Source organism: Myripristis murdjan, chromosome 16, assembly GCF_902150065.1.
Source record: "Myripristis murdjan chromosome 16, fMyrMur1.1, whole genome shotgun sequence".
NCBI lineage: Eukaryota > Metazoa > Chordata > Actinopteri > Holocentriformes > Holocentridae > Myripristis > Myripristis murdjan.
In genome coordinates, this window is record NC_043995.1 from 6,674,987 (window position 1) to 6,702,442 (window position 27,456).

Genomic DNA, 27,456 nt, shown 5'->3' on the forward strand with positions numbered 1-27,456 from the left:
CTCACACACTGGCATCTCAAACACTTCTTCATGCGCACAGGCAGACTCACACATGCAATGCATGCAAACACACAGCCAAACATGTGTCCGTCTTTACATTCTTCTCTGTAGCACGCAAACCCCCCCTCATCGGCCGCCACTCAAGTACACATTTTTCCACATTTTCACCTTTTTGATATTGAAACAGCCTCTGCATAGTGATGCAGTGTGCACAAACACACACACACACATCCAATTTTTTTTCTCCTCTCTCTGTAATCATTCAATCATCATCAATTTATTGAACTCAAAAGATATTTTGTGTTGATATTTTTATTGTTTTTTAAATACAGTTTAACATTTTTTTAAACCACAAATACTGCTTAGATTTGGTCTGAGCTTCAACACAGTGTATTTAGTTTGATGGTTGTTCCTCCAGTGTACTGAATGTTAACAAAGGTGTATCCCATGATTCAATACCAAGTGAATGAATGATTCAGTGTTAGGTCCAATTATGTTCACTAGCTATATGAACAACCTTGATCATAATGTGCCAGAAGCCACTTCGCCTTTTATGCTGATGACACTGTCACCTACTGCTGTGCATCTTCTTATCCTAAAACCTTTTTCTACATTCTGCTTTAACACTGTACAGCCATCTTTGTACCAACTCATGCTAGTTAAGCACATATAGTTCAATCATACAATCACAGACGCTTCACTTTGAGAATCTAAAAACTAAAAAGTCCAGTTACCCTCAATTTAACTCCATGTGGATAACATGACCCTCATGACTGAGAACCTCCACAGACATTTCAAGCTAGTTCAGTTTATTTCAGTAAATGCTGATAACACTAAGCAAACATTGCTTGCAAACTGGATCAGCTAGTCTACCCAACAGTAACTGCACACAGAGCCACACAGATTAAGTCAGTGCGAAGTTCCAACTTGACACTAAATTTATCTGGCTATCCTAATTGATGACAGTCTTTGTTTTAAACCTTCTCTTCGTTGTCTTTTAAAAACTTGAAATTGAAATTAAGGCTTTTCAGAAATAATTATTGTTCTTTTGAATCTAGGAAAAAAACTGGTTGCAGCCATATTTCGACCTCAGATGTCTGACATGCATGACTGCTTCACCTTAGTATTTACCAGGGCTAGATACCAGGGGTATAATGGTGTTCTGGGGTTTGCAAAGTAAAGCCATCATCCAACCCTTTCTTGATCTGCCCTGCCCAGGCATAGATTTGGCAACGATTAATACATTTTCATTTATAAATCCATTCTTGGCTTGCTTCCTTCATACCTCTGTATGTGCTTATATTTCTCACAGTGTTGGAAACTATCACAGGACTTGTTCCTGCTGGCTATTCATGACTTCACTGAGCTTGATAAAAAGCCTTTCATGTACTCTGTAGCCACTGCGTGGAAATCATTACAGAATGACTTACAGCTGTCCAATCTAATCTCTATGGGAGAATTTAAAAGGGTCACGAAGGGCATGGAGATGGACTGTACTGGAAATTGTGGTTATTTATATCCAGTAAGAACCATGCATTCGCTTTGTGCCTCATCGACTATGTATTTAAAATATTCTTATAGTATTTATCTATAACTTTTATGTATGCAGAATGTAAATTAAATGCATTTAAGACCTTTTCAATATATATTTGAATAGTTTGGTTTCCTGTGTACATGAAAATGTAGTACGTGAGAGCAAGTGTACAGTGAATTAGGTTAATCTACAACAGGCATTTTCCCAACAAGTTAAGTTGTAGCATGTTAATATACAGGAAGTATTAGCTTCAGGGTTTTGCAACATTGGAAATGTTGAATTTCACGCAGAAGAGCTGGAATAATTTTCACAAAGAGAGACTAAAAAGAGGCTATAAATTAATAAAAAGATTATGTAGAAATTCAGACCTCATAAATTCATATATAACATTTTAGGACTTTTAAAGGACCTGCAGGCGTGTATGTTTTTGATGGAGCTTTCTTGACCAGATCTCTCTTGTTTCTGTTCTTCCTAATATTAATGAGGATTCCCTGATAAAGTAACAACATTAATTTTAGAACAAAATTGTGGGTGTCCCAGTGGCTCACCTGATAGAGTACGTACCACATATCAAGGCTGAGTCCTTACCACAGCGACCTAAGTTCAAAACTGGTGCCCGCCCTTTACTGCATGTTATATCACTCCCCTACCTTTCCTGTCTCTCTCTACTGTTATCAAGGAAAGCAAAATTGCGCCAAAAAATTAAATACATTGTCTTTCAGCAGAAACTAATTTTATTGTTGGCCTCTTCTAGTGATTTGGCAGGCTCAGGTGTGGGAGCTGTACAAGCTGTAGCTTTGAATCCAAGTTATGACCTTTCTCTTTATCTTCATCCTTGATTCAGCACTATTAAAGCGGAAATGCATTGAGCAAAAAAAAAAAAAGACAGTAGCCTAATTTTCTCTGTTCCCTCCACTATTTAAATGTCCTTACCTTCTTCTCTCTGATGAGCAGGCCTCCCCGCCACAGTTCCCTGTGGTCAATACAGCTGTCGAGGTCAGCGGGCTCCACCAGACCAGCACTCAGGTAGGACGCTGCTTTCTGCCACCTGGACACAACAAGTCAAAGACGCCTCCTCAATGACCATCAGAGGGGACAGAGAGAACTTTTATACCTTGAAGCCTAATTTACATGAATTCCCCAATTTGACAGACAGGAAGAAGTAACTGTTTGTAAAGCAACAACAGCAAAGAGAATACAGAGGATTTAATGTAACTATCCCTTCTGCCATGAACTAGAGAGAGCTCATCCTTCAAAATCTTGGCTTGGACTTCAGAGGAACAGAGCGATGCTAATATCTCATTAAAATCAAAAGCTCAATACAACAGAGCTTCTTGACCAAAGATATTCTTGTGTTTTTACCCACTATTTCAATTCAACAGCTGCTGATTTGATTTAGTCTCATATAGCTCTTCAGTCTCCCCTAGTGGCGTAATGACTAATCACAGGTGAGGCTGGCAACATTTCACAACATTCGCTTCTGTAAGTTCCCATGATGATGCTGTATTTCGTGACCTTCCGGCACTGATACTGCCCATAATTAGGCTCCAAAAAAATTATCATAAATATTTCTCCATCTACCTAACTTTTGAAGTAAATGCATAGATATACCAGTCTTTATGCTTTTGACTGAGTTTCTCTGAGGCTGAGGACAGATTGACTAGATCAGAGAAAACAGAAACTCCCTGTTTCACATACAAAAGTAACTAATGAAATCTTCTCCGTTTACCCGTTCCAATAAATTCTTTTAAATTACAGTTTAACTGTCTCATGTCATTCCACATCTGAAGACCCTCTTATTTCCCAACAGATGGCAATGTCAGGGCTTAATTAATACAAGACATTCTGCACATTTTGTAGAGTGTAAATTAAAAACTCAGTTATGTGTACTAACAAACCCTCATTAGCATTCATGTGTGGTGTGATCAAAGTGACTTAAAAGGTCTGTGTGTGCAAGGGGATATGCATGTTTTGACTCTTTTACTCACTGAATGTCTGCTCTGAGTAGTGATTTTGGAGGGGAGGATGTCTGCATGTGAATGTAGTTGCATTTTTAACAAGTTTATGGCAAATGTCTTCATCATTAGCATGTTGTACGACTCCAGTCAACAGAAATGCTTATATATTCTTTGACTCCTCACCCATTGGCATGCTGTGTGACTACAGTGATCTTAGCAGTGTGCCAGCAGGCCAAATGTTTGAGGGCTCCCAGCAGAGGCAGCAGGTCTTTTAAAGAGGGGCACTGCTCAGCGTAGCCCAACACTATCACATCCAGCAGTGCTTTACCTGGGGAGAAAATGGGACATGTGGTTTAGGAATTCATACAGAGAAATTTCCCTTAATCTCCACAGGAGTTCAGGAAGGGACAGTGACCCCAGCCTTCGCCATGAGGTTCCAGAGTCTGTACCACTTTGAAAGTTTTGTTTCAACAGCATAATTCTAATCCATCTCAATTAAACAATTAAAATTAGATCCACCCGGGACATGTAACTCCCTCCTGTGTCCTAGAACCAACTTTTCAAAAGGTTTCAAAATGTTGAATGTCAGTAGTGACTACTGTTCCCCAGGGCAGCTAATGTTGAGGTTTGACTGCTCCTGAATTCCTGTGGAGGTATGTGCGAAAAAAAAAGGCAGCCTCACTAAAAAGTCGACGTGGAAGTTTCCAATCTGCCAAGTGGTGAGTACATATTTTTGAAGAGCAGCAGACCACCTTTTCTCCAGGGCAGATTTTTAAAACCTAATTGCTTGAAATTGGACTGGATCCTTATCATACGACTCAAGAGTTGAAGTCTGGCTTTTGGCAGGTGGTAATGGCTAACCATAGCGGTTTCTGGCTGAGACGCATCTCTGACTTGAGAGTTTTGTGTTGGAAAAATATAATGTAACTCCTTGAGTTACAATACAACTTGCACATACAGGCAGTCACACATTTAAACATAAAAAGTCAGCAATGAGAGCTAGGGATTTAAAATGAACTAAGCAAGAAATGTGTTGCTTTTAAGAAATATATTGTCCAGTGTCCAGTGATCAGACATCAGCTCTGTGATAAAGCTTCAAAAGGCCACAAAACAAAAACAAAACAAAACAAAATGAAAAAACTCTGGAGAGTAGCCTGGGTTGATTCTGGTCAAGTTGTTTGTTATAGCACATCATCAATCAATTAAATCATTTAAATTGTGGGGTAAGGTAGATCAATGCAGATTAGAATGCAGTCAGGTAGCAGCAAGTGGAGTAGAGCACAGCAAGTCAATACACAAACAAACAAATAAAAATAAAACGCAATAAATGAATAAGATTCCCTATATTTCTAACCAATTTTCACTAATAATCATGTGGCACCCGTGGTGTAATAACTTTTAAAACATCTTTTCTGTAAGAGAAAGAGCTACCATTGCAACAGAATAATTTGTACGTGTCAGTGAAGCAGCAAAACAATAATTATCTAAACCAGCGACAGTTACTAAGTGATAATGAAACAATCAGTTGTGAGTGTTTACACTGTCCCAAGCGACAAATGCCCTTTTGTTGCACATTATCTCTAACAGGGTAGGAACTCATATTGCAGGATTCTTCAAGGACATATTCAGTGAGTTAGATACATGGTTACTGTTGCTCACAGGAGGTCACCTTAGCATGATTCAGATGGGACAAAGTGGCCAGATAGCTCAAAACTGCATGAAGTTAATGTCTAGAATAACACGTTGTCAACACATTTTTGTGTTGTACATGTTTATGTGTAAAAAAAAAAAATCAACATGCTAGACAAAGGTTAAAAACACACACACCGTGTTGAACAAAGCATCATTTTGCATGTTTTGCACATGGCAAAAGGCGACAACTGGGTATCAACGGGCGCTGAAACAGGATCATGTGATCACAGTTGAAGTTTATAATTTTCCAGGATATAGGAAATATTTCCGGGACATTTTACAAGTTTTTGAATTTTCCAAGTCTTTTCCCGGACTGAAAAACTAACCCATAAACTTCCAGGATATCCAGGTTTTCCAGGACACATGGGAACCCAGTCTAAGGAAAACACACAGCCAATAATTAGGGTGTCACAGGGGGCTGCAGAGTTGATGAATGTACCTGGAGGTGGGAGTTTGTCTGACAGTAGGTGTAGTCCCTCTGCTGCCTCCGCCAACAGCCTGCTCAAAGAAGACATTCAGCAGATCAGATCAGACCAAATGGACACCCAAGGGCCAAATGCAACATGTAAGTAAATAAGTAAAATTTATTTATATAGCGCTTTTCCCAGAGAGGACGTCAGGGCTTTGCAATAAACAAAAATGTGCTTCTTCTCACACTAATTAATAAGTAAAATATCTCCCAAAACCTGTTAGACGGCAGGGTAAAAAAAATCTTATTATATGCCACATAAATAGAGCACACACACGTTTTCCTAATTTACATAGATAGATAGATTTTTTTATATACATATTTTAGTGTATGCAAAGCTTTATAGATATTCTATCAGTATGTATGCATGATATATATTTCTCTGTTCTGCTGGTAGGTGTATTTTGTGTGTTACAGTTCCTGTGCAATGTCTGGATAACCTGCTGCTATAACACAAGAGTTTCCCATTTTGGGATCAGTGAAGAACATCTATTTATATCCACCACATACATGTAACTTCATGCAGAAAGAAAACAGGAGTAGCCACAGAAACCAGAACTGGTCACTCACTCTGTCAGCGTCTGCTGGTCGGCCTGCTGGTCGTTTCCCTCCTGATCACTCAGAGAACTAAAACACAAATCCAAGGCGTTTGGCTTCTCCTCCTCATTGTCAGTCTTTTGATCTCCTGCCCCGAGCTCTTCCCAATCAGAGCTGCAAAACTAAAATCAAAACAGGTGACTCAGTACATACAGCATGAGAATCCATAGTTACAGCCCCATTTACAAAATGTTTTAATTGTCTCAGTGCTCAAAATACTACTTAAACTTGGCCCTTTAATGTACGTACACCTTTTATCATCAAAGAGTACTGAAAAGAAAGATAAAAATGTTTATTGTATGAACTGTAGGCTACCACCACCTTTCCATTTTAGTGCATTAATGAGAACTCAATAATGCACTTCATTATTTTCTTTTTTTTATTATTTTTAAAATTGCTGTCCTTTTATAGCACTTTGCTCAGCACTTTAATAAGACTGGTTACATGGGGAGTCATGCATCTACTCAGTTTGTTTTTTGGCCTCAATACATTCATCAGGACATGAGCAGTGCTTTTATTGCCTGTGTTGATATTAATTTTTAAATAGAGCTTTTTTGAATGACAAAAAAAGGGCTGGAGGGGTTGGGGTGGGGTGGGTGGGGTGTCATTGATTCAATCCCCAGCTCCTCCATTAGGTGTGCAAAAGTGTCTTTGAGCAAGAAACTGAGCCCCTAACCACCCCTGATGGGCAGCTTGGCACCTCGCATGGTAGCCTCTGCCATCAGTGTGTGAATGTGTGTGTGAGTGGATCAATATGAGACAAGAGACTGTAAAGTGCTGTGAGTGGTCGGCAGAGTAGAGAAGCGCTATAGAAATGCAGTCCATTTAACAGATCTTCTCACCTGCGCTGCTCCCTGACAAGCCTGGACAGCAAAGTACCACCTCTGAGCTGACGGGCTGCCACTGAGAGAACACGCTGGGAAAACATGCCAGGAGAGGGGGGGACAAAAAAAAAAAAAAAAAATCAGTGTGGTGTGAAACAAGAGCAGTTTAGGTGTAAGCTGTCAGTGTCACAGATGCACAGACTTACCTGGGAACACAGAGATCCCTCTCACCGATTCCTGACTTGAGACGTACTCCAGTCTGTTATATATCTGCTTCACTGGCTCCAGATCTGTCATCAAAGATAATTGCAGCGCCAGGCTTTACCACAATCATTCACAGCTTGCTATTATAAATTCAACTAGAAAAATCAGATGTCTCTTTCAAGATTTTACAGTCCACTCCCTGCTATTCAACGCGGATAGCTCTGACACAGGAATGACACTTGTGCATTATTACTTTCTCTATTTTTCCAGTCACTTACCAACTCCTAGAGAGGAATGGTCTCTGTGTTTCACTCTAAAACATTTTACTGCTTGAATGAGTCTAATGTTGCCGTCCAAACTAAACTCTCTCTGGTTGTTTCTGAGCCTAAAATGAGCAGCTGACAGCACCACTGGATTTGCTTACAGCCATTTCCTCACTGAAATAAGTGTTTACCTTTCTCTCTCCCTCGACAACGCTGAACAAGTTCATGTTGACATGAAAGAAGTTAGTCAAGTGACACAACCAGCCTTTTATTGTGGCGAGAAAGCTATTTAGCCCACCGTGACGCTCCGCCGACAGCTCCACTAGCCAACCAGCTAGCGACAACTTCCAGCAACGTTAACATTAGCATAACTAACTAATGTCCGTCTCACTTACATTCAGCAACCTGCTGCTGGTGGCCATTAGCTTGAGAAAAAGACACAACCATCACATATCGGTCCATCTCATGGAATCATTTGTGAGGAGCAAAGCAAGTAGGAGAAAAAAAAACTGTATACTGTACAGTCCGTGTTTTCGCGCACTAGTCAAATTTCCCACCAGTTCTTCTTCTTCGCTAGTTTCACTAGCGTCTGACATGCAGCAGCAAGCAGCCTCACCGCCACCTACTGGACCGGAGAGTGAGCTGCAGCAAGGGGGCTCTGATCCACAGAGGGGAGACATTAAATTGTGTGACCCGGTCATTTTTCTGCAGTCTGATTCATAATTCACATATAAATGGTGCACCTCCTGCTGCGTTGATTTGAATAGGAAAGGCCGTTCTTCTCCAATTCATGTTCTGAGGCCTGAAACTTAAGCAGGTCGCCTGGATTCTTTCAAAAATAGAAAGAGCAAGGTTGCATTGGCATCACATGTTGGCCCTTGCATTTTAGCAGGCTCAAACTTAACCCTTCTTTTCTTCAGCGCACAGTACATTTAGATGTGTCTCACCATCTCCTAGGCTGCAAACATCATATTTTCATTTAGTATACTCTCCCGTGACTTATGTTTTGATCGGTTCTCTATGCCCTGTCTGTTGGCCTCACCAAGTGTTGTCCTGTCTTTCCAGTAATTCTTTGAAAGTTAAATAAATGTATCCCCTTCTCTGTCTCTCATCTCACAACATCTCTGAAAGATTCCTAGTTTGCTGATCTCAACTGATATATTAGTTTAAGGTCTTATCTCTGTCCTTTCAGTTGAATCGCTGCAAGCTGCTGTCTTGCATCGCTGCAAGACTTTTTTGTGTGTTGTGATGTCTCATTTTCCTTCAGGTTTGCCAACTAAGTCCGACCTAGCTGCTGTCTCCTAATTGGAATCTTGTCCCCCTGCAGCGCTGCAACACAAGAGGTCATGATTGCTGTGCTACATATCCTCAAGGCCCTGGGCCTCTACCACACCCAGCCTCTGTAAATGGGGCTGTCCTGCTGATCCAATGATGGTAATGACATCCCACAGGAACGTTCCTAACACAACAGATTTTGCGTGTGTGTGCGTTTGTGTTTGTGCTGGGGGCGGGGTGGCAGGATCACTAATGTGCACTGTGTAATGGATGCAGTTTAATTTGTTGAACTATAAATCTTCAGTCAAAACATACTTGAAATCCAAAACACGGACACAAAGTTCAGGTACACAAAAAAGCAGCTTAATTAGTATGCAGTGTGAGTTAGTTGTTAATTTGATCTTTTGATATCAGATACATAAAAAATAGTCTGCCAGGTTTTATTTGCTTCTGATCTTCTGCTACGTATAGAAGAGAGCAACATGTCTCTCCCTGCAGCAGCTACAACAGTTGTTGTGTGTGTTTATCATCACACATTAAGATGATTAAAACATAGTCTACATATTCAGTTGTTTTTGGTGTTAGACACTTTGATCCTTTCTCTCCTCCATTCTCTCACAATGGGGAAAAAGAGGAAAATTCAGACATTGTTTGTTTGTTTGTTTTTTCTGTAATGGTGACAAAAGCCAAAATAATGAATCCACTTCACTGCACAACAAATTCCTGGACAGGTGTTTTATTTAAAAAATAGTTTATATTACAAAACTGTAAATACACAAATACTGCAACAAAACTAATATTGCACATATTTTTTTCATAATCACCTAATGGTTGAAGTCTAACTATAAAATGGAGATGGAGAGTCTTAATATTGAAAAGTAAACTATTTTTCTCTCTATGTGCTTATTGTTAAGTCTATCTTAGTTGACATTTTTAGCACCCATGATATGCTCATTTCCGCTTCGTCCTTCACCAAACCAGAGCTTAAGGCTTTGGGGACAGAAGTCTCTGGAGGCCGTGCTCACCATCTCATACAGAGCCCAGTCTTTATTTAATTTTAACTATTGCTTTGAACATTATTATTCCTAGAAGACAGAGAGCATCCAGACTGTAATACAGGACTCTAGTCTACATACAAATAAATCTTTCATCTTATGTCATATGCATGTTCCTCACATTGCCAGTCGACAATCTGTAACTGTATAAAGCAGTTATGATTTCACACACACAGGAACATTTATAGGACTCTATGTTTACCATTTTGGAACTAACCTTTAGCCCCCAGCTGCAAGATCACAGCTTACCATAATTATCACATTAAAATAAAAGCACAGCGCTTTGCCATTTGTTTAGAAGTGTCAAACTCAGTCTAAAGGAGAGCCACACAGCAATGAAATCAACACAAGGACTGTGTTGCTTGATTAAACAAAACACATAAATGATCACTGACCGTCTACTTAAATGTCCCATAACACACCAGTATATCGTAAAGGCCACGTGACATGAACTAAACATGACACATTACTGGCTGTGCAGTCTGCATGTCATTTAGTTCAGGAAAATAATGGATTTTGGTTATGTTGGTCATATATAACCTGTTCCACAGGACAAAACCTGATACATTTCCGCTTGGCACGGGGTTTCAGTTAAGACTTGCATCTTCACATTTGTCTTTTCTTGGAGCTGTTAATGTTCAGCATACTGTTCTTGAAAACCTCCCCTGCAAATGGCTTCTCTAAGTTAGCTATTTCTCTGCTGCAGACTCAAACTCCACTGATGGCTCTGTACCTGACAAATGTGGCTTGAAGAAAAATCTGTTTTCTTCTGACAGCATTAACTGATCAACGGTGTGATGGTGAAGAAGAGCCATACTAGTTGATTTCTACGGTCTGTTCCTGAACATAGACAATGTAGTGGTGAGCGTTCTCTCCCTGAGTGAAGACCGTCAAAGCCTCCAGGCCGTCTGCCTCCTCCACCACCATCACCTGGTCACCATCATGAGCCTCTTCCCCATCCACCACCATCACCTGGTCACTGCGGTTACCAGCCTCCTGCTCATCAGCCACCTGCACAGACAGACACGACTCAGGGGGCCATACTGTGATGACATCGACATCAGGAAATTTATTTACACATAAACATTCATGAATTGCTGGGTAGAGTGTATTGTGGTTGTTCACCTGTTCTACCACAGTAACCGTGCCTGGAGCCATAGCCACCATGGAGGCGACAGCGTCATGTCCCTCTGAGCTGACTTCGATTATCTGCTGGAGAATATTAACCTCCCCTGTACACATGCAGAATACAAAAGACACACATTTCTGTATGTTACTGCATAGACATACTGCATTAATAGCATATCATATAATGTAATAGCAATAGCAGAAGCCATGACCAGCACTTCCTCAGTCTGTTAGTCATCCAGTCAGTGGGCTAGTTAATTTTTCACCATCGTTGTTGATTTGTCCTGCTGCTGCAGCTACTTCTGTCAATCACTGTGTCAGTGCATCTATTTCTACTGCTGTTACCATGCAGTGCTGCTGCTGCTGCCTCCATTTCATTAGTTACTAACAGAGTTTGACAGTGTATTTACCGTTGCTGCTGTCCTGCAGGGCTGCTTCAGCCGCCTCCGTCTGCTGTTCTTCTTCCCCCAGTGGCACAAACTCATCCTCTACTGTCCCCACCATCTGGATACACACAGAAATATTAAAGGGTTTTTGTCACCTGACAATAGCTAGCTTTTGGCAAATAAAAATGATTAATGTCCAGAGGGTTAAAAATATCAGATTACAGCCTGAATTTCATTACCTATTCCAACTTGGTCAAGCTAACGAAGTTTGTTTGTACCATTTGAGTGTCCAGTGTGCCAGCAACATTTTTTTTTTTTTTTTTTGTGGTAAAACTGGATCAAAAGGACACTAAAAACCACGCTGGCAATGAGAAATGGTTATAATAGTAATAGAACTTTTAAAACTTTTTCCAGCTTTCCATCTGGGAATCTGGCCATTAAGAGCCGACACAAATGAAAGGACATACAGTATAGCCTGAATACACTGATGACTGGTCTTCTTATAAATATCCCATTTTACAACGTGTAAAATTACAGTGTATTGTTACTTTGTTTTGTTTTGTTAAATGTATCGCCATGCATACAGCCTTAAAACTGATGAAAAAACAAAAATTCTCTTTAATAGGCCTGTTGGCAAGGTGCCTCGCCTTCCACAGTGGGCTTGTTGCTATTTTGAAAGCATTTTTAAATCGTGTAAATCTGTGAGGTAGAATGGACATCTATATAGTCATCATTTATTTCCGTACCTGCAATGGTTGAGGACAGAAATGAATCAACCAATGCTTTTGTCTGTGTCAGGGTGTGTGTGTGTGTGTGTGTGTGTGTGTGTGTGTGTGTGTCTTTTGTCTATACCTGTGAGTTTTCAGTGTGTGTGTGTCCTACCACCAGTGTCAGGTTGTGTTTCTTCTTCAGGTGGCGGTTCAGCTCCCACTTAGTGCCATAAACAAACTCACATAGAGGACACTTCATACCGCCTAAACACAAGCACATACAGAAGCAATGTTGTGTGATACTGTACAAACCTCGTATCTCCAATTTCCCATTTTGAATAATAATTTAATAATTTAACAGCTGAGAGCGACTCTACAAACATGCACACAATCAAATTATTTGCCCTTGCTTTCATTTTTGGTGTTACTGTATCAAGCTGTTGAAAAGCTGTTATGCACAGCACATCATACAGCAGTTATTGATTAACTACTTAACGCAAGGCACAGGTAAGGGTTCATTGTATTGCTCAAGAGCACATCAAAACTTATGGAAGATACACTTCTGTCACACACTGATGATGTTATAACTAATGGAGAAGAAAAAATAAGTAATTAAAGTGATATATCGCTCTGGTACAATGTCATTTTTCAACCATTCTAGTGTATTAGTGATAGCCATGCGGTCACCTCCTTTCACTGTTCATTGGTGTTAAGTGAAATATGGCTTTAAGAGCAGAGACAGACAGACCTTGCTGCTCCAGAGCGTCTGGGTTGGGCAGTCCAGGTCCGGCGTTCTGGTATTCCTGATCTGGGTGTTTCTTGCTGTAGTGTCGCTTCAGGGGACCAGCGATGTTACAGGAGTAATGGCAGTGGGCACAACGGAATGGCTGCATAAATAAATATAACACAAACAAATGAGTGCACCCACGCACAATGGGGAGACACTGGATTAGACATTTTCATGGTCTACTGACCGGCTGGCCATTCTCTCAATGCTCGACTATAAGGACAAGGCTAGCTTTATGATCTATTTGCTACTGTTGTTTTATTTTAGTAGAGAATTTAGAAATATAAAAGAAAATGGGTGCAATGAATTTCTCTTTTTAAATTATTGAAGAAGACCATCAATGAAGCAGACTAGATATGAATACATTAATGCAAAAAAAAAATAATTTTGTCAAATTTCTTTGTTCCATTTTGTATTAATATTTGCATAAAGTAAAACTATAAACTTTCAAACATGCTGCTTCCTGTCCAGCATTTTTTTTTTCTCAAATCTGTTATGTCTGTGACTTTTATAAAATCTGTTCAAATGTGATTTTTGTGCTTGGACGCTGTACTGGCAGTGGTGATGTGCTAAATGGTCGCTCCTTACTGATAAGTGATAAAATGAAATAAACCACGGAAAAACGGACAAATAAGTCAATTTTAGGGATCTGACTCATAAATAAAAGCGGTGAACGCATCAGCAAGCGTGGGATTAAAAAAGAGGTTTTTATTTTAAGAGGATTTACAGGACATGATTTCTTCTGGTTGAAATGTTGTGTTTCCACTCATATTCTCTGTCAGATGTAATGTAATGTTTCTTATGTAATATCTACGCACTTGAAGGCTGTGTGGAGTGTGTGCTCTAACCTTGAACTCAGCATGCTGCTCCATGTGTCTGAGCAAGGCAGGTTTAGAGACACACGTGTAGTCGCACTCTGAACAGTGAAACTGTTTCCCTGGGGAAAACATCATCATCATTGTTATCATTTCTACAAAGCAACACACTTGTATTCTTCCTCATATTTTTGCTACTAAAGCTATCTTCACACAGAATGGTTGCAAAATGAACAAAATAATAATCAATGATAACACTGAGAACAACAGGCTTGATGACTAAGTAACTCATCAATACAGGGGAATAATACTATTAAACTAATAACAAAGATCAACACTTCTGACATGTATGTACCTTCGGCAGAGTGGCTGAGTCTGTGGCTTTTCAGCGTAGCTTGAGATTTGAACTTTTTTCCACACAGGTCACACAGGTGACTTCTCTCTGTGCTGTGCCGGTTCATATGAGTCTTCAAGTTACTTTTACTGCGGCCCGCGTAGTCACACTCACTGCAGCGGTACGGCTTCAAACCTTCAGATGCATAGACAAGCACGCACACACACACACACACACACACACACACACACACACACACACACACAGTCATGAGACAAATAGTCAACAGCAGGTATGCTGACTCGTCAATGTGTTTATTGTGCAATTTGTTATTCAGTCTACAATGGAAATTGAGGACTGACTCAGCTGCAGGTTGGTGCAGTGTGTGTGTGTGTGTGTGTGTGTGTGTGTGTGTGTACCTTGATGGGCCCAGATGTGTTGCTGAAGGTCACTGCTGTTCTTAAGGAAGTAAGAATCGCAGTATGGGCACTTCTCTGCACGCTTCACCATCAGCCCTTTACCCTGCATGGAAACAGAGTCTGTGCAAAACACACACACACACACACACACACACACACACACACACACACATTTTTTAAACTGCCTGTGACTTTAACAAGCACAATAGGTTAACCCAGCTGCTCCACAAGCTACTAAAGGTGGACGACAAAATCAAACATCATAATATCTTCTGATCTAACATGTTGATATCAATATTGTGGCGATATTGCAGAAATAATTAATTATGGATCAAATTCACTAGAGCCTTTTCCAGTGAGCCAGCATGCACACCAGCAGGACCCTGGCTGTGTTAGGCCTAAATGGAACAGGAACCTTAATTAATGTCATTAGTAACACCTGTGTTTACCTGCTGTTTCACGTCAAAACGTCCACTCTGAAAAACGTCTATTTGCCAGCCCTTGCGCTGATTTTCTTTCAAGTTCAAGTTCATTAAACAATACAGGGAATAGGTGTCAAATAGTTGAATGAGTTAATGTTCTTTACCAGGGTGGGATGTTTTGATGTGTTTCTTCAGTCTGCGCTCTGGGAAGCTCTGTTGACAGACAGGACAGGATACGCTCTCCCCCTGTAAACAAAAGCAAGACAAAGCCATTAAGACCTGCACAGAGCTCTCTCATCCCTGACAGAAATAGATTTTTTTTTTCTAGGCTTAGGGCTTAATTACAGCTCTTCAACATTAAGGCCACAGCATGAATGCAACTTTTCATGAATCTTTACCACTAACGACCATTTTAAAGACAACTTGAAAATCTCCTTAATGAAATCATTAATTATAGGCCAGTGTTACAGCTGAACTGCAATGCTCCCATTTCTGTAATGTATGACCATATTAAATTATGGTCACTTGTTGGAGGTGGTGGTTGGTAGTTGGTGGACAGTTGTCAGTAATAGGCTGAAAGATTTTCACATATTATATCGCAGTAAATCAAACTGTATACAACCATAAGTTTGTGTAGTTTTTCTATAGCTCCTGTGTATATCAACAGATTTCAGTTTCTCTCCTCTGTTGCCTGGCAAGAGTCTACGTAGGCTACCAGAGAAGATTTCCTGAGAATTTACTAACCACTGAAAACACTAGCACAACAGTAGCTGTTTCCACCGGGGTCATTAGAGGATTAAGTCTGGTTACCTGTTCCTGGTGCGTCCTTAGATGGGCTTGTAGCTTGTATTTATCAGGCGTGGTGTATTTACAGCCGGGATTAGGGCAAGGCAGCAGAATGCCACTGTGCTTCTGGATCAGATGCCGTTTTAAACAGCTTTTGGTGATGGAAGAGTAGCTGCACTGTGAGCAGTAATACATGTGCTCCTTGGTGTGTGTGCGCACATGAAGGTTGTAGTGGACTCTGTACCAGAACAGTTTACCTGTGGAGCAGGGAAAACTTGATTATATCCAGCAGAGCCACTTAAGACACCAGGGAGAAAAAGAGACATCAGAAGGCATAGCACAACAAGAACACACAGTGTCACAGATGCAAAGCACCAGTCTTTCTTTGCACCCATGTACTGAAAGGTAAAATAAAATGCAGCTTCTCTATTCATTATGGACTGCTTTGCATCGTACAGCATCGGCAGCTAAACTGGCAATCACCATGGACTCTGTCCATCACCGATTGCTGATTTGATCGTCAATCGGCCCAAGCCTAGTGTATAGTAAAACCGTTAATCCCTCCGTCCCTACTCACCACAGTACTGACACTCCATCTCTCCATAGACCTTCCTGAGTCGCTGAAAAGTCTCCATGTTGAGCTGAGTCTTCTGAAGAGATGACACCACCTGCTGGAAGGCACTCTGGTGGACAGTGTCACACACATGGCAGCAGAAAACAAGGAGGGGTCAGACTACTAATAAAATAATTAATTAGAAAAGCACTAGGAATTTCCCCCCTACTTTAGAGCTAGCAATGCTATAAACATAAGAAATTACACAAACGACTAAAACTAAAGAAAAACTATTACACAGAGAAAGCTGACAACAGATGTGTTTAATTTACCGTGTTTGAATGTGAAGTTGGACTTTCTTCCACCAGAGGTGCTGCTGTACTGTCTGATGACACAAGTGTATGTGTGATGGGAGTGGTGGTTTCTATGGAAACCTCATCCTGAACTGTTCTGTGAATGCCAGTCTCTGAACACCCATTTTCTCCCTCTCCCTCTTTCCCTGTCTCTCGGTCTATCCTCTGCTCTTCCTCTGCACACTCATCTTGAGATTGAGTTTGATCCTTGTCTTCTTGTTTTCTCTCTTCCTCTCCTCCTACTTTCAGCCTCTCACCCTCCTCATCTATCCGCTCCTCTCCTCCTACACCAGTCCTTCTATTGTCCTCTTTCATCTGCTCATCTTGGCCCTCATCTTCTCTCCTATCCTCCTCCTCCATCCCCTCCTCCTGTCCCTCCCTCCACCCTTCTCCTCCAGGCTGCATCAGGTAGTAGCTGTTGTTGATACAGTCAGTGAAGGCCTGTTCTTGGTCCAAGTCGGGGTGAGACTCTTTGAGGTGACTCTTGAGTCTCTGAGAGCTGACAAACGTTCCTCTGCAGCTACAGCAGACATACAGGAAGAGGTGTTTCCTGACGTGGGAGGCAAGAGCGGACATCTTGGTCGAGGCATGGTCACAGAGCAGGCAGGCAAAAGGGCGCTGAGGGCCGTGGACCAGCAGGTGGCGCTCTCGCTCCAGCTGGTTCTTAAAGCGACGGTTACAGGTGGGACAGTGGTACAGGAGCTGTCGCTGGCCCTGCCGAGTCTTTAACCTAAAATAAAATTGGTGAAACAGAAAGATACATCAGTAACTAGGCAGACAGATGAACAGACAGACAGGCAGACAGACAGGTCCAACCTGAGTTGTTGGTAGCTCTCTTGTACAGCGGGGTCTTTCAGGTTATGCCGTTGCTCCATGTGTTTCAGCAAGTTCTTCACATCTGAGTATTTTTTCTTACAGAATCCACAATGCTGCTTCACCTTCATATGGACTCGCTCTATATGGACCTGTAGAACCAGACAAACTCACAATCACAAACAGAAATGCTATTTGGCTTTGCCCTCAAAATGAAGCCAAACTATCTAACTGAGTAAAACCATCAATTCCAGTCAGAAGCAGAACTGAAAACAAAACCAGAGCAGCAACAAATTTAACGCCGCTTCATCTTGAAGTAGACTTGCTTGATAAGGACCAGCAGCAACACAACAACAATCAGAGTCATAAATCCTGCTGTTCTACGTGGACCAGCATAATCAGAATCACTGCCATCAGAATCACAAACAGAGGCAGGGTTAAAACCATCACAGCACTGCTACTCTGCACTTTGGCTCTTAGGAAGATAAGGGACATTTTCAACAAAATAATTATAAACATGTTCATGCTCCATTTCATCTGGCATGCACGAAACGAGTTTACATTTCATCTTGAAGACTTGCATGCCAACACTAATTATGTAAAGGTTACCAGTTCTGTTATGACAACTACTGCTAGTAATAGAAGCAGTACCTTAAGGTGTCCGCGGCTGAGGCAGGTAAAAGAGCAGTACTGACAGCTGAATCGCACTCCTGTGTGCTTCCTCAGGTGAACGTCCAGGTTGGCTTTGAAGGAAAAGTCAGCAACCAAGAATAAGCTTCTTGTATAACCTTTCAAAATGTGATTCTAGTTTAAAAAAAAAAATAACTCAGCAGGATGATGAAATGTTTAAACCAAAGTGGAGAATCACTTTGTGACTAAATTTACTTTGTCTGTTAAACCATAAAATGTCATGTAAACAGAAGGTGATGTTTGGCTGGGGGTTGTTAATGTGGATGCAAATTATCCCTCTTTATGATTCTGAACTTTGCGTTGGTGTTACCTTCAGCAACACAGGCGCGGTCACAGTAAAGACAGTTCAACAGTTTCCCCTTAGTGTCTGCTCTTACATTTAGTTCATATGATATTTAGTTAATATTAATATTTAGTTAATATGACATCAAACTGATTTTGTTGAATTTTTACGTTTAGTATTCAGGGTGTAGTCACTGAGTAAACAGTGGTTTGGTTTCTCCTGAAGGCCAGTTCTGGATTCACCTTTGATGGCTGATGCGTAGTCGCAGTGTGGACAGTGGAATGGTTTCTCCTGGGTGTGTGTCCTCAGGTGGGCGATCAGCGAGTGTCTGAACTTAAAGATCTTATTGCAAAACTCACAGGTAAAGATCTTCAACTGGCTCTGAATTAGACTGGGAAACAAACAATAACAAGAACATTATTACATTTACCATCATTTAGTTGTTCATGTTGCTGCTATGAACAAAAAAAAAGTTCTTCAGTTGGCTCAGAGCTACAGGAGAAAACATCGCCAAGCACATCTTCATAAAAAAAAAAAAAAACACTCGACTTTTAGCTCTTCCTAACATAATTTTTTATTATAAACTAAAACCAATCTATCAAATTTACTTCATAGGAAACGTAGGAAACTAGCATAGACCAAAATATAACCACAATAAAATATAAACAATAGCAATAAACTAAGAAAAATTATTCAATAGTATGTATGTGTGTGTGCGTGTGTGCGTGTGTGTGTGTGTGTGTGCGTGTGTGTGTGTGTGTGTCCAGCACCTGGTAGAGTTTTGCTTGATGGCGTATTCCTGGAAGCCTCTGCTGGCTGCTGCTGGCTGGGAGGCAGGGTTTGGACTAGAGTAGGAAACAGAGGGTCTGCATGAGTCACTGAAGAGTTACCACATTTGCCACTTAACTATCGTGTTAATATGTATTTAATTTTATAGACGGTGCAGTGTTACAATAACAAATTTTCTATGTAGGGCCTAAATTCAAATAATTATACGATACATGACAACTGTGAATGTTTTCCAGTGCACTACCTTGGCTCAGTGTCTTGGTCAGCATTCTTCTGACAAGTGGTGGCTTGGCTGTCAGAGTCTTGTGTCTGAGTCTGGGAAGCTGCCAAGTCCTGGAAGCCCAAACATATGTTGAATAAATACACGCAGCACTGGGATCAGCGGAAACGATAAAGAGAAACCTGACAGTTACAATCTTGGTTGAAAACCTAAAATGAACATATTTTTTGGAAAGACAGCTTGCTTACTTCTTCATGTTGTTTTACCCAAATTTAAGGGCTTATGCACGGTATATGAAAAAACACAATAATCCTAAAAAATGTTGCAAGGGTTTAAAACTTTAAAATATACTGTTTATCACATGTTATGCCATGAATGCTTCTGTCTAAACAATCTGATTTTTTTTTTTTTTTTTTTTTTTTTAACCTTAATGATCATTCCTATGACTAGCCACCCTGAGAGAGCTGTTATGGAAACTCTTGCAGTAACCAAGACTTGCTCAGCAAACTCTATTTTCTCCTGATTTGTGATTCTTATGTATTTATACACCTTTGAAGAAAAATTTTCAGATTGCATACATAATTTGGTAACCTTTATATATGCTGTAAGCCCCAATAGCCGTGAACAATTCTTCTCTGGGATTATGAAAACTAATAATAATAATAAGCGTCATACACATATTCATATTCAAAAATGTCCTCTTGGTCACTAACGCTGTAGAAAATGCTGTAGTGGAACTAATGGGATTTTAGTATTCTACTCACTGAGGGATACGTCCTAGTTCTGAGACTAACATTGCTGATCAGGATATGAAACATGGACATTCACTCCAGATCCCCCTGAATAACCTAATTTACCAAAAATGCTTCAAACACATGAGTTCTGTATGACACTGTATATTGTTTATGTGGCTCTGCCTTCCAACAAATGAGTACATAATGCTGCACTTTTACTGCATTTTGCTATTCCAATCAATTGATTTGCTGATAAGGCCACATCAGTAAAATGGTTCTTTTCTCTGTGGTTCATGTCTGAGATTGCATGATGCCAGGAAGGAAATTCAGACTGACGGTTGAGGTTCTTGTGTATTTCTGGGCTCACCTGAGGTTGAGCTTGTTTGGCTGCAGCTTCTGCTGGACTGGCCTCTACTGGAACCATCTTAGTTGCACCTGGTAAATTAAAGGTAACGTGGGATTTTCATAACTATCGTATACCATAAATACACTGTATGTAGCAGTAAAATCAGTGCTGCATTCTAATACTACCAACAATGTAAAAAAAGACAAAGGCTGGATCCAAATGTGTGGAATTCCCTGCATTTACAAACTAGCAGACTTAACGGGCGCATTCCTGTGATGTCAGACGCAGCAAGGCCTGTCCATTTCTACCATTTATTAAGTCCGCAAGGGCGCACACATGGACTTTCATGCGGAGCAGACCTTATTAGAGGGATTATCCAAAATTCATAGAAATAATGATGTGATGGCATAAAGGCATTATGGGGAGTAAGCAAAAAATATGAATAATAACAAAACAAGCATGCCAAAAAATCCACAAAAGACATGCACAAATGTAAGTAACTGACAGTTCATATAGCCTAACACTGTATGTGTTTTTTAAAATCGTTTTCATTTTATATGTGTAAGTTTACTGATGTAGTGAGATTTGATATTGCACACATACACAAAAGGCCTGTTGGATTTCTATGGAATTTGCAGGGCAAATTAACAAACAATTTTCATTGAGTTAGCAAAACAAATATGATCAATCCAGTTAACGTTTTTTGTCCCCACAGCCTGACACAGATTTGATGTAACAATGCACACTGTTATAGTTAACGTGACCATATGCAAGACTGAAGTCCACAAGGGCTGAGTCTGCTAAATCAGAGTGCTGATGTTTGGATCCAGCCCAAGATATCCTTTGGACTAACCTGGAAGTATTTCATGTTCTGTCAGAACAATGCTGACCACTGCCTTCCTGTTTTGTTCTTTGGAGGCGGTGTTGCGGTCATCACATTGCATCTGATTTCTTCTATTTGCTCTCTGGGCTTTGAAGCTGTCCACTGCTACAAGCAAAAAACAATGAAGAGTCAGAAAGCAGTAAAACAAAACACAATAAAGTGGAAAACAGGATCCTCAAAAAGGCAGAAAATAAATAAATTAAAAAAAAACAAAAAAAAAACACAAAAATTATTGTTCTTGTGCTACTGTAAAACAAAGCCTAACCTAGTGAAAACAAGTTAGAGTTAGTCTGATGGGGGAGACTAACAAGGGTAAAAATGCAAGTTCCTAAGCACCTGTAACTGTATTTCAATCACTTCACATAAATAAATGGTGGCAAATTGCTACAGTACACCACTTGCCAACTAGCCGACATTCAGTGTAGATTTTGAGATGTTTCACTGTCTTGATAACACTTTTTCAGAATGTCTCTCTCCAGCTCGTTGATTCACTCTTGTCCCAAGCAGAGGACACCTCTGCATGGGATGGAAAGAACTGTATGATTTATAATATCAATCACTGACAATCCTTTGCTTTTACTACTGACACAGCTGACACTTTATCGCCATTTTACAGCAGCCAATTCATGTCTCTCCAAGGAAGCACTGATTTAAAGAACCCCCTCCCATTCTGCAGTTTACTTTTTGCTCGCATCAGTCCCACTCTGGCTGAGTTTTGGCCAGCTCGGTTTGGAGCAGCTCCTCCATCGGGGTCCAAACTCTCAGAGCCCCCAGCTCCTGCTCCACCAGAAATACTCTCTGAAATTAGATTTAGAGACAAAAAAATAATCTTTTCTCTGATGATGTCTCTTAATCAGAAACGGAATCACTTTGTTTGCTAAGAAAAAGAAATACACAGTAATTTGTCTTTTTGGTGCAGGCAGCATTGCATGTGGTAAAGATGAGCTCTAGAGGATGTGTAATAAGTGCAGAGTAGCACAATCAGTCACTGAACAATGAAGTAGTTGTACTGGATTAATACCGGAACAATGAGCAGATAATGTGCTTGTTGCTAAAACTGACAATGAGGGATGATATTAAATGCTGGTTTCCTAAAAATAAAATAAACTACAAATATGTAAAATAATCTACTGCAAATGGTGACACAGTAAGTAGAGAGATGCTCCTTCAAGTGACACGCCTGGGTTCAATCAGGTATTACAGATTGTATGTGGAGGCCAATGCCAGCACCCCATCCACTGTCCCATTAAGCTTACACACCACCTCCTGGAAAGTGTATTCCTCCACCCTATTCCTCAGGATCTATAGTTACCAAGAAGGACGCATTCGATTATTTACGCTAACAGGAGGCATGTCTCCCTTCAAGCTCCCTCAGATCACGTCTGCTTGCTGTTTTTTTAATGCCATTTTTCTACCAGGTTCTTTGCCAAATGTTAACATTTCTACTGTTATTTCAAGTCACTGCTTTTGTCTTTCTGCCCCTCACCATTTTCTTCTTCCTCCTCCCCATCCTCTTCCTTCAGACAGATGTGTTTGAGGATCTGTCGTCTGTTGCTGAACGAGCGATGACATTTCCGACATTCCAAGCCCAACATCCCATCATGGCTGTCACCTAAGAGCATAAAGCAAAGACGGGTCAGAACGACAACTGCAGAAACACAAATACTAAAACTGACATACCTCAGGATTGACTTTACGATCAAAATTACTTTTAGAATTCCAACCCCAGAAACATGCTGGACCCAAAAAACAGTAGGGAGAGTCTAGGCACTAGAAATATATGTAATTCCACAGATTAATTACTTCCAGTCATAAATTAAATGTGAAATAAACATGCATTGGAAAAGAAAACAACAGATGCTGCGGGCAAATAAGTCTACATGCTAAATCATTTCTGACAATTCACATATTTTACAGGAAAAATGTACAGGTGCATTGATTTCACTGAGCCTTTTGGGGTCCCAGATACAAGGGATCCCAAGCCTGTCCTGCCTGTTCACTCTGTCTTTGTATGCAGATACGACCCAAATAAACCTGCCATCCACTGAAACTTTTCCAGACTGTAGAACAAATATTACTTTTTTCCTGTCAATTAATCCCTCACCACCTCACACCTTAGCCTAAATAGGCTGCATCGTGTTGTCAGGATAAGTTAACTAACAACTTCAACATGTAAAATTATCCTCATCTATCAGGAGCTGAAAAACTATTACCTCTTCATCAAAACAAAATTTATGCTTGCAAAATAGTTCAGTCCCGTCTTCAGAATATATTTTTTCATGTGTTCAGTGTTGAAAACTGGGGCCATGAATACAGTTGTCTGTGCTGGTCTGCCAATAGCTGCTGAATTATTAACTAGCTGTAGAGAAAGAGCTTGGCAAAAAAAAAAAAAAGAAGCAACCAAACTGGTAACAATATAAAATAAGAAGGGCCTAGATAGAAAATATGTCAGACATAAGAGTCATACAGTATAAAAATAACAGATTATTTCTATTGTAACCAAACTCATTTGACTGTTGAGCTCTTTGCTATAACAGTATTGTGGATTTATGCTTACAGTTTAAAAAGTGTTTAAGTGTTTGTTGATATTATAAAACTGATACAGCCGACTGTGTAGCAGAGAATAGCTGCAGCACCTGTCACTCAAGTATGAAGGTGATATTTATCAAAAATGTACGATACAGCCTAGTTGGCTGCAGAGGATGCCTGTCCTGTATTCTACACGCTGATAACACATCCTTCCCCAGAGCTACCTTGACTGTCTCTGTCCTCCTTCTTCTTCTCTTCCTCCTTATCTTTCTCCTCTGGAGAAAGGGTGGAGCAGGTCTTGTCCTCTGTCCAGTCAGATTGTTTCTTCTTGGTGGAGCCTTTTGGTCGTCCTCGTTTTCGCTTCACTGGGCTCTCTGTGGGTCAGCAGGACAGTAGCACAGATTGCTGTCAATCATCTGCACAATCCATATCTCACATGTTTCAAGGTCTCTAGTTAAAACTCCCTATTGAAGCTGGCTCCTCCCCTTCATGACTGAAATGGGTAAAATCAAAGATGCTGCTTTCTGTTGGATTCAACTGTTCCAATCTATTTAAAGAAAACACCAAGTGGTCTTAAAGAATAAAACATAAAAAATAGAAAAAATAACATTTCACTCAGTGCATTAACATCAAATAAAATGTCAATAGAAGAGACTTTAAGTATCTAGCACATTTTAAGGCCAATGGATACCCGGGGTAAGTTTTAGATGGTTGGGATTTAATAATGGAATTAATGTGTTTTGTTATGCATAGAAAATCATATGAGGAATCATATGGCACTGCAACTCAATTTAGTCATTTTAAAATGTTACTTATCACCTTTTAAGACATATTTTGAACTGTCATCTAGCCATATCTCTGAGTTATTAACTCCCCTATGACCCCAAAGTTAGTCAATGCAGTGTCACTTAATGTCATTAAAACTCTTCCAAAAACACACATTATTTGAAACATCTTTTCAATTAAACTACAGTCTGTATTCTGTTTATATTCTTGTTTGACCTGGTCTTTTATATTTCTTCTGCTTTTTTGTTCCCATGTTCTTGTCCACCTCATTATAAGTGTTTTGACTGGTGCTCTACTTTCACATGACAACTTTTCATGAATTCACTCAGTGAATTGAATCTAGTCCTGGTTCTATTCTACGTATATTAGTTGTAAACACTCTGGTTGTTGCATTTGCCAGTTATAGCAGCAGTGGTGTTCAGTGTGTAACCTGTCAGCGTTTCCACAGTCTCTGCTGGAAGGGGCTGCAGTGCAACGATGATGTCATCAGGAGGCTCCTGCTGTGGGTGAAGCTGGGAGCAATGGGTCAGCAGCTGAGAGCGACTGGGAGAGAAGAGGTTGCACAGCCGACACATAAACATTGTGCCGGCTGAAGAGACAGAGAGAGAAAAAGAGAAGGGAGATCCAGAGGAAGATGACTATTTTGAAGGCATGTTTTCCCAGCGCCTCACACTGCTGAGTGCCGGTTTATCTGAAGCTTCACAAGAAAAACGGTCTCTTTTTGAGAAAACACTCTAAGGTGCAACATGACCAAACAATGCATCAATTTGTCAATTTAGCACAATCTAAAGCTTTAAAACAGCCTAAAATGACAGAAGACATATGATGATATGGTATCATATGATATTTTTATTATTGTGTCATGCATACAGTTGTATGCCCAGACACTATAGATTCAAACAAACCAGGCCCTGATTACAGCGTGTTCATTATCAAACAACAGGAATAAAGACACAAAGAAACAACTAAAGGATTTTTCATTTTCAAATCATCAGACCATTATCAAGTGGGGCAGACATGGGTAGAGTTTCCTTAAGAGTTTGTGCAGTTTTTACAGAAGCAGAGTCAGGCGGTGGTAAAAGGAAACTTCTGTCAAATGTCAGTGAGAGTGAATATTCATAAGGCTACTTAAATGCATCTTTAATATGTTTTCTCGTGACTTTATGGCCTATTTCCTCTAACTGGGTAACACAGTCATAGATAAATCTTCAAAACTGCTGAGAAAGTTCCTTTAAATGTAGTTCAGCTGATATTCACCCTTTTCAACAACTTCTCCTTTTTCTACAGCATCCCCACACTCTGAAATGTGTTGTGCACTTTGGTGCGCCTACACTAAAACTAATGAAGACATTTTTTTTTTTTTTTTTTTTTTTTTGTCACAACATTCTTCATGAACCAGCTATTTCAACTTTGTTACCCATCAACATCACAAAATTGCTGGTTTTCTTCCTCTGAGATGCTCTATCAAGATGTTAACCTGACCTCTTCAGGCTCAGAAATGGTACAGTGCTCTGAAACAGTGAGGAACATGTGCTTTACACATCTCTAGACCCACTGCTCCACAACCAAGAGATTAATTAACTTTATAATGTACACTGCTGTCCTGTGACAGTTGTGTAACTCAATTTTGGTCTTATTTTGTCAGTCTGAATTGAAACACAAGACTGCCCTTATACATTATGAGTAAATGCCATTATCCTAATGTCCATAACAGGTAGTCAAAATAAGTTGTAATTAAATCGTCGACCAGAAAATTAAATATTACATTTTTCTTTCATTTGAATTTCTGAAAACCTAGCTTTTGGTGTATGGAGGTTTCCTGAGAGGGGTGAAAAAACTACCTCTACAAACTGATTTACCCATATAGTTTGACAGGAAATCACCCAAGGATGTGTCAATTTCCAAAGCATGTTTGGTGATCAAAAGGCTTTGACCTTTGAGTTTATGGGTGGGAGACAACAGATAAAAGGCAATACAACAGTGTTATATTATAGAAATCAAACTTAACAACGCTACTGTGCTATCAGGCCCTGCTGACGTACTAAGGCAACAGTGGAAAGTGGAAGTTAAAGCGCTGATTGTCTCTAGTTATGTTTAGCTGTCAGCTCATGTTTGTGAATCTACAGCACTGAGCCAGTCTACTTTTTCAATGAACTGTATCACGTGATTCTGCAAAGCTTTAATTTGGGGGAAAATGGAGGGACAAGTAAATCTATAAGTGCTCATTCTATATTTCTCTTGCACTCCTTCATTTGGCGGACGATCCCTCATTATTACTCTACCCACACAGTGCGCTGCCTCCGTGCATTAATTTAGTAACATAACCCGGTGATATCATTGAGCTTGAGGCTAACTCAAACTTCGTGCTCACAGTGAAAAAAAAACACATCACAGTCGACAAAAAGCTGCCCAGCTCAGGAAGCCAAGCTCTGCAGACTCAATGCAACTGAACCGTAACAAGTGCCTCGTAACTAACGTCCACGACGTGAGCAGTAAATGCACCATTTTTCACCCACGGCAGACAGCACAGGACAGGTTTGTTTATTTTGCAGTGGCCAAGCTAACATGAAGACCGAACAAACATATTCGAGTTGAAGCTAACTGCGGTTCCTACCTGCTTTCTGCCCGTCCATTCCTCGTGCCCTGAAAACAGCACCACGCCACTAATTACGTTATCTTCATGGACCAAAATATAGCTGCTTATAATCACTGGATAGAGACTTAGACCCTAAATTTCATTTTGCGTGGAGTGAAATTTCTGTCGAATCTGCGACACGAAAGCTTCCATCCAGCGGAAGTAGGCAGGCCGGGGTGTCGTT

General features: G+C 40.3%; 2 protein-coding genes across 3 annotated transcripts in view; both read right to left on the reverse strand.

Moving 5' to 3' along the window:
- mtbp (MDM2 binding protein) overlaps window positions 1-8,117 on the reverse strand; it is a 47,576-nt gene extending 39,459 nt beyond the window's left edge. The window contains exons 1-7 of the mRNA XM_030071465.1: window positions 7,937-8,117; window positions 7,281-7,364; window positions 7,093-7,166; window positions 6,224-6,372; window positions 5,624-5,682; window positions 3,676-3,820; window positions 2,468-2,582 (exon numbers count right to left, since the gene is read on the reverse strand). Of these exons, the coding sequence (XP_029927325.1) occupies window positions 2,468-2,582; window positions 3,676-3,820; window positions 5,624-5,682; window positions 6,224-6,372; window positions 7,093-7,166; window positions 7,281-7,364; window positions 7,937-8,003 (693 nt within the window). The 5' untranslated portion in view covers window positions 8,004-8,117. The remainder of the gene's footprint in view (window positions 1-2,467; window positions 2,583-3,675; window positions 3,821-5,623; window positions 5,683-6,223; window positions 6,373-7,092; window positions 7,167-7,280; window positions 7,365-7,936) is intronic.
- Window positions 8,118-9,543: 1,426 nt separating this feature from the next.
- On the reverse strand, window positions 9,544-27,443 carry zfat (zinc finger and AT hook domain containing). Of its 2 annotated transcripts, none has more exons than XM_030072744.1 (24): window positions 27,252-27,443; window positions 25,068-25,226; window positions 24,076-24,225; window positions 22,809-22,934; window positions 22,004-22,120; window positions 21,293-21,427; window positions 20,461-20,528; window positions 19,384-19,472; window positions 19,121-19,195; window positions 18,593-18,741; window positions 18,029-18,120; window positions 17,381-17,529; window positions 16,544-17,294; window positions 16,236-16,341; window positions 15,683-15,915; window positions 15,037-15,118; window positions 14,451-14,570; window positions 14,053-14,226; window positions 13,731-13,819; window positions 12,844-12,982; window positions 12,268-12,359; window positions 11,410-11,503; window positions 10,997-11,103; window positions 9,544-10,882 (listed from the first exon to the last, which is right to left on the reverse strand). In XM_030072744.1, exons 1-24 carry the CDS (start codon window positions 27,268-27,270, stop codon window positions 10,688-10,690), a joined length of 3,510 nt encoding a protein of 1,169 aa, XP_029928604.1. In that variant the 5' UTR covers window positions 27,271-27,443; the 3' UTR covers window positions 9,544-10,687. The 2 variants fall into 2 exon arrangements, with proteins under 2 accessions (XP_029928604.1, XP_029928603.1); XM_030072743.1 differs by having other exon boundaries at window positions 12,238-12,359.
- Window positions 27,444-27,456: the final 13 nt, after the last annotated feature.